This window comes from Oxyura jamaicensis, chromosome 8, assembly GCF_011077185.1.
Source record: "Oxyura jamaicensis isolate SHBP4307 breed ruddy duck chromosome 8, BPBGC_Ojam_1.0, whole genome shotgun sequence".
In the NCBI taxonomy this organism is placed as follows: Eukaryota; Metazoa; Chordata; class Aves; order Anseriformes; family Anatidae; genus Oxyura; species Oxyura jamaicensis.
In genome coordinates this window covers 8,127,368-8,141,219 of record NC_048900.1, presented here as the reverse complement: position 1 = coordinate 8,141,219, position 13,852 = coordinate 8,127,368, and the positions used below count along the sequence as shown (strand labels likewise).

Here is a 13,852-nt window from a genome sequence, read left to right as displayed (position 1 = left end):
TGTTGCTATTTTAACAGTCAGAAAATAGTACAGAAAAATTCAGGATTAATCCATTTCTTTCAATCAAAGGTTAAATCCTAATGCTAAAGATTAATAGGAGCTTGCTGGATGTAAAAAGCTGTGTTCTAACTTTCATGGTGGAAACTTGAAAGCAGGATCTTTAAGTGTTAATTAAATCATGGAACTTGAGGCTGCTTGCATGTGGTCTCCTGCTTTTTAGGTTTTTAATTTTGAATTACAGAACATACTGTTATTTATGCGTGGACATACAGATGTGATAGCACCATACCGGAGTCTTTCCAAAGAGTTTTTCCTAGGTTAAGATCTCCGACCTTACCGAGTGTGTCTCAGATGTAGGATACACTCACATAGTGCTTAATGTTCAGATAAAATGCACGCGTGGTTTCATGTTAAAGGTTTTCTGGTAGCCTTGCAAATTGAAGTGGCTGGTTTTTGGTTGTTTCTTTTTTTCTTTTGGTTGTTTTCTTACGCCGTTGGTAATGTATGTATTGTTCAGTGGGGCTTCACAGAAAGCACTAAGAGCAGAATTTGTTCTTGCAGGAATTTTGTTGCTTTAAAAGCAGACGTGTGACCTCACTTTTCTCTTACATGGTGTGTTGACTCTGCAGAGTTAACAAGAATAAATAGTACAGGTCTTTTGTTTGTTACATTAAGGTAATTGGATAAGGCATGAGCAGAACTAATTATCATGAGAGTGCTATTTCTGGTCACTAAAACTCCTGAAGGCAGGAATACATTGCAATTCCTTGGTCCTAGTTTTCCATCCTAGAGCATAAGCAGATCAAGTTTTGAAATCTCTGTAGCCAATTTCCATATGAACACTTAGTTACAAGTGATCGTGTTTAAAATGAAGCAATAGTATAAGTAAGAAAACTTTCTTTGAATATAGAAAACTATTTCTGATGGAGCATCTGATGGTTAAAAGGTAAACCTATAAAAGCTTTTCAGGTTCTCTGCTCCCCCGCATCTAAAACAGGATCTGTAAAGAGTTTTGAGTATGTTCGATATTTTTTCTCCTTTTTAATAGAAACACACAAGTCCTCTGTAGTTCTGTGTTCATTTAAAAATATATGTACCTGACAAAAAGGCCAGCTATTAATGTTACCTTTTCTGTCTTTTCAAAGGAAGGTGCTTCTGCTCGAAAAACACAAACGCCAGCAGCGCAGCCTGTACCACGACCAGGTAGGGTGACATCTTTTCATTCATCCTTCTGCTCCAAGCAAGTAATAAGCTTCCGAGAAGTATTGAAAATTTTGGTTAGCTGAAGAATGGTTAGCTGGGGGTCCTGTTTCCGGCTTTTAATTAAATATATGTTGGAAATAACACGTGACTTTCTAGTTAGTTATACCACACATAGCTTGAGAATTGAAACGTTCTGGTGCTTGGCTTCATTCTGTTCAGCATGTTTGCTCAGTCATCCTGTCGAAAGGACGTGACAGTGAAATTGAAAAGTGTCAAGTGAAAAAAATGGCTGTAAGGTTAGTAGTTCAGAATGACTTCTCAAATATGTAGTGAGAGTTGGTTAATATATCAAGGAGAAACAACCTAAATACAAAAGCCAGTCTCAGAAAGAGATCTGTTATACTTCTTCAATATATCAGAAATACAAGTATTTCTTTCAGTGTATTACCATTATTTCTCACACTTCTTAACATGTAAGATATGTGTAATGAGGATTCAGCTGGATTGTTAAATTCCCAATCTAATAGACTTTAGCTACCAAGTCAGTTCTGTACATCAGACTGAATTTCCAATTGAAGTTCAACGTTAGAAAGATGTAGGCATTTTGTTTTGTTTTAATGAGAAACACATCGAAAAAGATTGAGGAAGAATGTAAAAATACAAACAGAAACTCGGTGCTTCCAAACAGTGATGTACATGGCTGTACTTAAATGACGTTATGAGAATTTTTGGTTTGGTGGAAGAAACTTTCAAGTGAAAGGTATGATTTAAGAATGAGAAAATAGTTATTGTTATGAAGGCGTTGAGAAGGGATCACTTTGTTTTTTTGTCAGTAGTTTCTTTGGTGTTTTTTTTTTTTTAATCAAAGCTGCCTTTCTAAATGAATATGCTTTTTTCTAGAAATTCTGCTGGAGTACTGTGGTCTTGTTTAGATTACTAAGAGCTTTGAATATGTGCCTTGCTAATTCCTTCAGCTTTATTTGTAGGATTTAATGCTTTAATGTTGTAAAAGGATTCATCCTCAATCTATTCTAATATTGAATATTCTCACAGCATACCTAAATGCTGTTGTGCACAGGTTTTTCTGTTTGGTTATTTAGGTACTAGAAAGGTCATGCTGCCTGTCATACTCACCTCACTGGCCCTGTTGAGCATAACAATGCAAATGAAGCTGACAGACAGCAGTATGAAAAGGGTAGAAGTAGCAAGAGCAGAAATCTGAGTGAATTGTCATAGGTCTCTACTTGCTAGTCGTAGTTCATGTGCATTAACTGACAGAAGTGTATTTTTATACTGATGTTGCCCTTCTCTATTCCACTAGCTTGCTTCCATACTGTTGAAAAGAGAAAAAACAGTCTGAAGAAATATATAACACTACATTCCAAGAAAGGATTTCTTATTCTGCATGTTCTAGGACACTGGGGGGTTTGAGCCTCAGGAGGGAGGGAGTGTCTGTTCATAGTGGTGACAGTATTTAAATGTGCAATGTGAAGGAGGTTGCATCATTGCACATGGAAGGATTAGCTGAATTGATCAAAACAATTCTATAATGTTGATTTGATCAAATATTTCTTTTTTTTTGGGCGCCCCCCGCGATACCTATTTAGATTATCTAGTTTTCTACTAACCTGTCTCGGTACAGCTATCATATTTCTTACAGAAGCTTTTTTTTCTTGGCAGCTAATGCTGTCCATATGTTTCAGGAACTTTTTTTTTGCAGTAAGGAGATCCTTAAATTAAAAAATAAAATAAAAACATTGGGTATGTAAAATTCAAGTAGTTCAATGTGGTATTGCCAGTTATATCTGTGCATTTGACAGTGTTAGGAAAAGATAATTAAGGATATAGTCTCAATATTTCAACAATGGCAACTGTGTGGTTTGAATATTTATAATGTTCTAGCCAGTTTCTGAAACAGTTGGTCATAAATAAACATGAGCAAGTTGGTGCTACGAAATTGGAAGTCAATTAATGAAATTTGTCATGCATAGTAGCAGTTGAGACTTAAGGTACAGTCTGCATCAATCTTTTTACTACTGACTTTTCTAATTTTGTGAATTAGGATAATGGTAATTATTAAGCACAATAGTCCTTTCTTTAAGTTAGGAATCCTGAAAACTCTAATTTATTAAAACTGAACTATAAAATATTTATTTGGAGAAAACCAGCTTATTCGGTAATAGCACCAAAGTGAAGAAACATGCGCTTTTCCAGCTTTGGACTGAAATATCTCTCAAAACTAGGAGGTCATTAAACATGGAAGACTAAAAAGGAAACACTTTATTGTGGGTTAAAGTCCAACTAGGGGGATAATGGTAATCAGAAACTGAACCGAATAAGTCTGAAGCTATCGAAGACTTAGACTGTAGAAAGTTCAGTATGTCTGAATGATAGCTAATCCTATGGATTTCATTTACTGTAACACCTACTTGTGAAAAGTTGAGGATCTGTAAAGATTGTCTTGTTGTGAAACAGTCTTCCTGTTGGTTCAGCACAGTTGAGCTTGGGATCTACAAGCAGCTTGCTTGAAGATTGCTGGCAGTGTTTCAGTGCTATACCGTCCTTTCCCTTTGGGGAGGATAGAGAAAGATGACTAGTTTCAGAAAAAGTAGAGGAGATTGTCTCAACTGTACTTGCATCTGTTTTCAGACAGTCAAAAGCTGTTTGTCTGCTGAATACTGAAACCCAAATTATAAATCCCCTCTTCAACTTTGTGTATTGCTTCTGTGTAAATGATCTAATGACTATAGTGTGACTCCTGCATCTCAAAACATTGAAAAGTGAGATAAACATTGAAATGTTTTGAATCTTAGCATTTGTATTATGTATTACTCATTCTGTTGTATATTCTGTTTTTTTCTCAGTTTCTCAAGCAAGACCACCTCCAAACCAGAAAAAAGGTTAGTCATTTTTAGTTACTGTCCTTTTCATTTTTGTGTGAATTATGCCCACACTTTCTTTTGCTGGAACCACAAGCAAACAATTATATTTTGCCAAATATGTGATTACCAATATTTAGAGACTCCTGATATAGGGATATGCTTTCTATGGTGAATGAAGACCTTCAATTTAGGTATTTACTACAGATTCCCTTGAATATTTACCATAATTGCGATCTGTTAAGCAAAATCTTGGTTTTATGTACAGCTCCTTTAATTAAAAGGGGAAAAAAAAGTCAAGAAATATAACTTTATTTTCTCTACAGGATCTCGAACTCCCATAATCATCATTCCGGCAGCCACGACCTCTTTAATAACAATGCTTAATGCAAAGGACCTTCTGCAAGATCTGAAGTAAGTAGCTGATTAGAACATACTAGAACATACTGTAATACTGTATAAAAAAATGTTGTCAGATATCAAGTTTTATTAGTACCAAATTAACAGTCAGGAGGGAGTTTCTTCTGTCTCACGACAAACTAGTTTTACAGACCAGATTAGAAAAGAAATTTATGCCTCAAACCAAGTGGTTTAAAAAAGGCAAAAAAAAAAAAAAAATAATCAGTGTTTGCACAATTGAGCCAAATGGGCAGATTGAGAAGGTCTTACAGTACCATTTCTAATGACTGGAGTGGTTTTCTTCTTATGTAATGTATATGCATGCATGTGCAAGTGATAACAAACCCTTACCGTGGAAGGAAGGCTCAGAGGAGTTAGGCAAGGATGATCACAGAATCACACAACTGCTTGGATCAAAAGGGACCTTAAAGACTATCCAGTTCCAACCCCCTGCCATAGGCAGGGATGCCACCCAGTAGACCACGTTGCCCAGGGCCCCATTGAGTCTGGCCTTGAACAGCTCCAGCATGGGGCATCCATAGCTTCTCTGGGCAACCTGGTCCAGTGCTTCATCACTCCCAGTAAAGAATTTCCACGTAAGATCTAATCTAAATCTCCCCTTTTGGAGTTTAAAACCTCCTTGTTGTCCCATCACTATCTGCCTGTGTAAAAAGCCACTTTGTTTCTTTTTTATAAGCCCCTTTAAGTACAGAAAGGGATCGTGCAGCTCAGAAGAGAAGGCAGGAGATGACCACAGCTATGGTAAAGGCAAAGAGATGCAGAGGTTGGCCTTTTAGATAAATGGCTATAGTAGCTGAGCAGATCAACTAGTGGTCTAAATGGTCTTCCCTGAGACAATCAATAGAAGATAATAACTTGTAGAGCCAGCCATACCACCAGGAGGGTGGTTTTTATGTTGCCTAGCCCAACACAGAGTATAAAAACTGAACAACCAAAGAAATGAAATTTGAAGAGAACAGGCTTGAGCTTTCTTCAATGCGTATTTCTTCCCAGTGGCTGGGGACACGCAGCATTGTGGTGATGAATATACAGTGACTGGTAATGAGAATGTTTGTATTGCAATGTAACTCTGTAATTGTACCTGTATATTATACTTGCGTGTCGATTTCAGTTCATTGCTGTATCACCCTACTTAATCGAAATCCCATGTAGTGTCAAACCTATGCCCAAATAAGTAAACTCAATATTAACATTAAATTATTCTCTTTTGGAACATCTAAAAGACCCTGGTCAGAAAGTATTGGACTCTCACACTAATTGGCACTTCAGACAAGATATACTTGAGAGTAAATGTTACTCAGTAAAAATTCAGTAATAATAGGAGTTTTGATTTAGCATTATGCTTGTGAATAAGAGTCTATAGAGTAAGTTGTGCTTTAAGTAAGGTAGGGTAGTGTTAAGACCATCTGCAAAAGGGACTGCTACCCTTTATTAGGGTATAAATACATTAAGTACCAACAAAGATTGGAAAAAGTGAGTCAAGTTCTAAAAAAGAGAAGTGGAAAAGTGGGACTTCTATGGGTAGAATAACATTGCACTGATTTCAGTGGTATTTGGGATTCATTTGAAAAATGAAAAGATTCTGAGAAGTTGAAAAATGGAAAGGGAGAAGCGAGCTTGTATTGCTTGTTAGGAAGTTGCTCGACAGCAGTAGTGAAGTTAGGAGATATAGAAAAATGTATACCTGCTAGAAACAGTTACAAAAGACAACATGATAAATAAAACAGTGTATGCAGAGAACGAAATCAGAATACATTCTTAAAAGCAAAATTGCAACCTCATATCATAGCCAACCTCTGCATGCAGAGGGATCACTTGCTCTCGAGGACAATGAGCGGTCAGGCAGTTGGACTCTGACAGCGCGTTCAGTCTTTCTTTGCCAACATCGCTGTAACATCTTAGAAACTACATTGCGTTGGTACCAGAAAGATGGGAAATGTTATTTTTGTTAGTTTTGTTTAGCAATCATTATTAAATGTCTCTGTGCAGAAGTAGTGGGTATTCTTTTTTAAAGTTCATATACAGCAAAAATGATAATGAAGCATTATCAGTAAGAACTGATGAAAATTCTTTTAGGGAAATAATCCTGAGGTGCTAAAATTGATTTATTACATTGCAGTGTGCTAGAATATGGCAGTTTACAACTGCAGTTGCTTAAATAAATGAACCTATCAGATTCTAAAATTTAATTCATTACGGCTAAATGCAGTCAACATTATACGTTGCTTCCATCTTGGCAAGGTAGAAATCAGCATTGTGTTTTTAATAAACAAAAACTTGTCTGACAGACCACGGTGTTTAAAGTTGCCTGTCTGTTAATATCAGTCCATTTTTCTGAACCAGTCATTTTCACAGAAAAATGTACCGTTATAGACTGCACCAGTAGTCCATCCAAAAAGTGGATAGTTATTCTTTCTTCCACCTTCAGCACTTCCCTTATCCTTTATGAGACTTTATACGCTTGTTTTTGAGAAATAGTCTGTCCATATTGTGGTGCTAAATTTTTAGCGGAGTTGCCCTAGAATTTTTTAAAACAGCACTGTGAGATGCAAGGTGCCTTCAGATCTCTAGCTATTCCTGGCTTCTAGATTACTGCCACATGCCACCAAAGATCTGGTAGGCATCCTGGACTCCTAGGGCCTCTTACGAAATACTCAGTCTGTGAGAAGGCTGGCTTTTAACATTATGATTTAATGTGCGAGCAGTTACTAGATTGATCTAATTGTGTTGACAGAGGATGTTGCTTGTTTATGTGGGTTTTTATGCTTAAGAAACAATTACATAAGCCCAAGCCCTGGATTTTACATCTATGTAGTTCATGACTCTGGTGCAGGAATAGATATAATGGAATAAAGCACCTGTGTGTCATCTCAAAGTATATCCGTGCTAGGAAGGCTGCGCTGTTTCCAGCTCCATGGGGGCACAATTACAGTTAGCTTCTCTAGACTTGCTCCTAAAGAAGGCTGAGCGTTTGAGTGCAAAGAACTTCATCCTGGGAAGAGAAAAAAATAAGGGAACAAAGGAAGACACTGACATAGTTAACAGGTATCAAAGGCAAAGTGAAGAAGCAAGGGGTAATGCTCAATCAGAAATGCAATAGCAAAACTCAGAAGAGCGAAATATTAATTCAGCTGTGACAGCTCTAGCACTTTTCTAGAAAATGTGCCACCTGGCCTGTAACTTTAGCATTTCAAATTTACTGAAGTAGTTTGTTTAGGAATGGCTGCAGGGTTTGTTCTTAATGTTTGGGTATGCAGAGTGTGGAACCGGCCATGATGTAGAATGATATATATGGAATGATTTTGCGGGGCAAAAGAGTTGTGTAGTTTCTGCCTTGAGTCACCACCTTCTGTAATTCATTCCCCTCTTTCAGCTAAATTTGACAGAACAGTAGCAATTCAGAAGATGCATTTCATTTGCCGCAGGCTTTGGAATAAAAAAAAAAAAGATGCTGTCCATCCACATGGGGAAACACCTAAATTAATGAGGAAGACGCAGATGGATTTGAATTTCTTGTATTTTTAGAGGTAATCAGCCTGCCTGTTAGCTGTATCAGAGACCAATGGTACAGCACAGGGAAAAGGGATTTTTGGAGCAGGAGTGTTTGAGGGACATTGCAGAGGAGTTGGCTAGGAAAAGTAAGAGAATCCCCAGAATTCAGGTGAGGCACCTCTGGGAGGGTGAGGTATGCAGGGCTGTTTGGGGTGGAAGGCTTTGGTATGCGTGTGAAGCACACTGTTCACAGGCTGCAGTGCTGCTCCCTTACTGTTCTGTGAGGTGTGGGGTAATAAAGAAGGAGTGTTTGGGTTACATGGAACAAGAGTGGAGCAGAAATTTTTATCAGGAAGATGTAAACATTTAGGTGATGAATATATACTTTGATTATGATGATGATTTGCTTAGGATGTGTTTAACTGTAATTGCTTTTATTTGTCTGGTGAGAAAGCAGAGTACACAGTTAAACTGAATGGGTTGAAAATTTATAATTGGCCCTCAATTTATAATTGGTCCTCAAAAAAAAAAACAACACAAAAAAAGCAGTTTTGCACAGCTAAAAATGATGTAGCAAACAAACCCTGTGAAACTTCTGTTAAAGTACAGTTTCTCTAACTGATATATGTGGCCAGGCAACTCACTGAGATTTATTCAACTTTGATATGGAGCAAACAGTCTGAAAGACTCAGGGATGATGCATTACGAAAGTGCCTTGTTCTCTTGCGAAGGTAGGTATATGAGGCTTTTGACACTGTAATCAAATAAGAAATAGTGAGAGGGTTGTAAAACAAGTCTCAAATTCTAAACGTAATCGGATGTGTGTTGTGATGAGCTCAGTTACTGTCCAGCATTGGAGTTGCCTTATTCTCCGTTCATGCATTTTTCAGAAGGCCCAAATTGGGAGGCGGAAAGCATTGACCTGACCCGGGTGAAAGCGTTTTAAAGTTAACGCCAGCAATTCCTGTGAGTTTAGAGCTTAGACGCAAGCAGTTCTGGCAGTTCGATGGATGGTGTCTTACCAGTTACCTCCCATAATTTGATCTTGCTCAATCACTTGCCCTTACAGAAAGGGACCTGCTGCATTTAAGTGCGAAAGCGCACCAGTTTTTATGCAAATAGTGGTTTTGGAAACTAACAGCAACAGGATTGAGCACTATTAATTTCCTAGTAAGAGTATAAATATAAAGATGGTTTCTAAATAGGTGTGGGATCACTTTTGTTTGACGAGGGAACAGTAATCTGGAGAAGCAACAAAAATGCAAGCTACTGCATAGTCAGGCTTCAGAACACATTTCTAGTGTATTGCATGATTAAAAAGGGTCAAGTACAAATGTGTTGTTAAGCTACCAGGCAGAGTATTGTGGCAAATTATTCCCAAGAGAAGATGGTATTTTGCTGTTTTCTTTACTACTCAGGTTTCTTGAGTTTGACTTTTATGTCTAGTGATGGAGTAAGCCTCTCATAATAGAAATTGCTGTATGATTATAAATGATTCTCAGTTTGAGAGCACGTGGCTTTTATTATACATGCTTGCATTTCAAGGATTTTGGAGCAAAGTAGCCATGAATTCAGCGTGTATTTCATAAACATTCTGAAAGCTGTTGTTTATTCCTTCTACTCTGTGTGTGTTTGTGTGTTTACTCTTCCATTTTGAATCTGCTCATTGTATTTTTTTTTCTTCAGAACATTCAGGTAAGAAGGTATTTGTTCTGCCCTATTCAGACTTCTATAGCAAATAAAATGGGAGGGTATTGTAGTCCAGAAGATGCAGACATTACGGCAACATTGGGTTTGAATCAGTTAGGTAACAGTTTTTAGCTGACCATGAACTGGAGAGAAACTTGTCAATAAACTAGCATTGAAATGAGTTTTTAGACACAAACATATGAAGCTAGAAGTAACACAGAGAATGCCTATGTCAGCCAACATCGGGGTGTTTCAGATAAAATTTATAGTGGTGAAATTGCCAGACTCTTTGCAGAATCAATATTGGTTGTTAATATCCTTGTTCCTCTAACTTGGTAGAGCTGGTTGGCTTTCCATTTAAAATGTGTTTTTAAAAGCCTAAAACACAATATTAAATCTGTAATGCTTCTCCCCAAGCCCTGATACCACTTCCTCCCTGAGTATGAAATGTTAGCAAAAGCCAGTCTTTTCAAGTGGGGTGAATAATGAACTTTTCCTCTTACTTCATTTTTCTTTCCTTTTTACTATTTCCACAGTAATTTCAAGTGCAGTCTACCTGTTGTTTAAGCATATTCGAATTGTTTTTCAGTACTGAACTTAAAATGGTGGAAGAGAATACCTCTAGAAATGGTTCAAGCAGCATACCCAGAAATGCAGTAAACGTTCAGAATGCGCCATCTGTTCTATAATGAAGAGAAATCTTACCTGTTGTGTGGAGTACTGTGTTTTTGAAATATAGCACCAATACTCCTGATACCTTGGTGCAGTTACCTGGAATATACTCTTTCTTTTTGTCGGAACTTTGGAAATGAAATGTCAGAGGCAAACAATATTAGTAGTGCTACTGGGTGGTTCTCAGTAGACTGGTAGGCTCTGATGGCTCTGAGCTCTTGCTCTCTCCTTAGTTTTTTTGCTGGCCTGGTGGGTGATACTGGTCACATCAGCATACCTTTCTGTGATGTAGTTTTACATCTGTAAAAATGCATTATTTTATCTTTCCTTTTTTATCAGTAAAAAGCCCTACACTAATATCAAATTTATGATGCCAATTTTAAGAACTGCTGTGTATTTTATTTTATTATTGCCATATAGAAGAGGCTCTTGAAATGGAATTGCTTTTTTTTTTTCTTAAAACAATGACGGGGCTGAAAAATAAAAATTCTGAAATTCATTTGGCGGGTCATTTCATAACCATTTATTTTTGTCTTACTGGCATTATGTGAGACATAAGGATCATGCCATCCTTACTTTGTAAGCATAATTTATCAGAGAAGAATTTTTTTAAAAAAATAATCCATAATTGTAGTACATACCTTGTAGTAACCAGATGAATCATCTGATCTTGTAAAATCACTCATAAAAAAATAGAATAAAACCTGATCCATTTGACTAAAAATCCCAGCTTTCATGAGGACAAAATAATTCTGGTGAATAGGTTTGAGTTCTCCAAAGACAAAAGGTATAAAATTTACTCCAGGAAGCAATAATTTCTTAATGCCTAAGCTTCCCTATGTCTTCACATATTATTTATCCTCGATCGTTAAATATAATTTGTTGTTGCTATTCAGCAGGCTATGATCTGGCTTCTCATCTGCAAATGTGTTGGGTAAGGTAGGCAAGGCATGCCACAAACATGTAGGAACAGCTCTGGTTGTAGATTTGAGGGACAGAGGACCTTCTAGTACAACTGGTTTTATCACAAAGACTGAAGAAACTTTGTCGTCTTGCTGTACTGAATGAGTAGTCCTGGAGGCTTGGTGTGGTGAAAATGAGATGGCTTCAGTGACTGCTGCCAATAATGCAACATTCTGATAAAGCTGGTACTTTTCCTGTTGATTTGATCAAATTACTTTTGCCTACTGAATGTTTCTCTATCCTCCAAGGTTTGTACCATCAGATGAAAAGAAGAAGCAAGGCTGTCAGCGAGAAAACGAAACTCTAATACAGAGAAGGAAGGACCAGATGCAGCCTGGGGGAACTACAGTCAGCGTTACTGTACCTTACCGAGTAGTAGACCAACCTCTAAAGCTTATGCCACAAGACTGGTAAAATAGATTTTCCCATTACAAAACTTCTTTATCAGGGGAATGCAGAATGTGGAGGGGACCAATAAAATTCTGTTAAACTGCATAAGAAGTGAAGACAAGGCTATAAGAATGGATTTGAGTGACTCTATAGGAGTGTTGTCTCCAGGTTAAAAGATATAAAGCTAAACTTCTTGATAGATCTGTCTTAAAATAACATTTTGTTTTAACAATATGAGCAGCACAACTATTTTCAGTTTGTCGGAAATGTTCCAGGAATTCAAGTAAGAATATTCATGAGTTTTCCAGTTTGTGATACTGTAGCATGTGAGTTGCTGAAGCATGGTCCAAGAGAAGAATCCTCCTTTATTATCTTCTTTCTGAATTAGAGTCTATTGGGAAGATGCATTTGCTGACCTCTTCAACATCTGCTATTCTAACTTTTATAATAAAGGGGGGGGGGAACAAACAAACAAAAAACAAACAAACAACAACAACAACAACAAAAAAAAACAGTAAAAACAGAACTGCCGTTTCAGTAGTGAATCAGATTCAATGAACAGGATTCAATGATAGAAGCTTATTTCTGAAGGGACAGCCCCAGTTGGGGGAAGGGAATGAGAGAGAGCTTTTTGCAGCTTTTTCATAAAAGTAAAAGATTTTGTCTCTAAGCCCGTTCTTTGATACTATGAAAATATATTTCTCTTTGAATAGAAAAATTCTGGAGAAATACGTTTATTATTTGTGAGGTAATGAATTAGGAAACATTTTTAGTTCTTCCTCAGAGGTGTGAGGATTTTAGATGTGCATGACATTTTTGATTTTGTAGCTTCGAAAGTAGATTTTAACAGAGAGGAGTATTTTTGGGAAGGTCCTATTCCTAAATTAAGTGTTCTATATTTAAAACTTGAATAAATCACAAATCAGTGGTTTTGAAATTCTAATACTGAATAGCACTTAAGATGATCAAACCTTAATATCCAAATTGGTATTTAAAGTGCTTCTGACCAAAGAGATTAAAATGATGTGTATTTAGCTTGTGTTTAATCCAACAGAGCATCAGATATTAACATCTGGAAATTAACACGTGGAGATTTTTGAAGTTGTTGCATTTAAAGTTGTTGCTGCTTTTTCTGTTACCCATTACAAACCTTGCAACACAATTTTAAATGGCAAACCTTCAAGTTTCTGTTTTTATCTTTAAAAATAATCACAAAGATATCCCTTGATCGTTCTTTTCCATTTGGGGTTTGGTAGACTAGAATTAAATTTGGGTGTTAGGTTAGGGATGCAGTTATTTGTTCTAGTAGGTAGGAACCATGCTTGGATGATGTAAACGTTCAAGAAGAAGGCAGACTGTATGTGGGAGGACATGTATTCTCAAAGGTTTTTCTGAACATTTTATTAATATAAAAGCTTCATCATCTTAATCACAAATGTATTGTCTTAAACCGCAGGTAATGGTTACATACCCTCACAATAAATGACGCACTTTGCAACTGGAGGCAGAAATTTAGCAGCTGTCTCTTGCAATAAATTTTTAGAATAAAAGCTAACACTGTGCAGAATAAAGGCTTTTAAATTGCTACATCTCAAGTTACAGTCTAATTTGTAGGGAATTATGTTTAAACTGTTTGAACACTTATAAAAAGCAAAGCGATGTCCAGAAATAAACACTATTTCACTATTTCAAATAAATAAATCTGCAAAGGGCAGAACTAAAAGTCTAGATAATTCACATAACATTTTATTCCTTGCTTTGTAATGGAGAAAATGTAGTTGTACTGAAGGTGAGGTTGTTAAATGTGATATATTACTGTCACAAAAAAGACCACCCACAACAACAAGAAATGCACTATGTTAAGATACATTGCCTGTTTAAGAAAACATGTATTGTAAATGTTCATCCTTTTTATGTTCACAGGGATCGTGTGGTTGCAGTATTCGTACAGGGTCCAGCTTGGCAATTCAAAGGCTGGCCTTGGCTCTTGCCTGATGGATCACCTGTTGACATCTTTGCAAAAAGTAAGGTTTTTGTTCTTGTTAAAGTGTTTTAGGGCTTGTTACTCTGTTTTTAGTTTTGTGGTGTTTATGCTCATGGTCAAGTACTGTTGGACTAGGTTGGCTGAAAAAGTAGGGGCTTGG

The 13,852-nt window shown here is 36.8% G+C and overlaps 1 protein-coding gene across 1 annotated transcript in view; it reads left to right on the top strand.

Annotated features, from left to right (window-relative positions):
• CDC73 (cell division cycle 73) overlaps positions 1-13,852 on the top strand; it is a 101,957-nt gene that overhangs the window by 77,257 nt on the left and 10,848 nt on the right. The window contains exons 11-15 of the mRNA XM_035333352.1: positions 1,146-1,203; positions 4,068-4,103; positions 4,409-4,496; positions 11,567-11,728; positions 13,632-13,732. Coding sequence (XP_035189243.1) covers positions 1,146-1,203; positions 4,068-4,103; positions 4,409-4,496; positions 11,567-11,728; positions 13,632-13,732 — 445 coding nt within the window. The remainder of the gene's footprint in view (positions 1-1,145; positions 1,204-4,067; positions 4,104-4,408; positions 4,497-11,566; positions 11,729-13,631; positions 13,733-13,852) is intronic.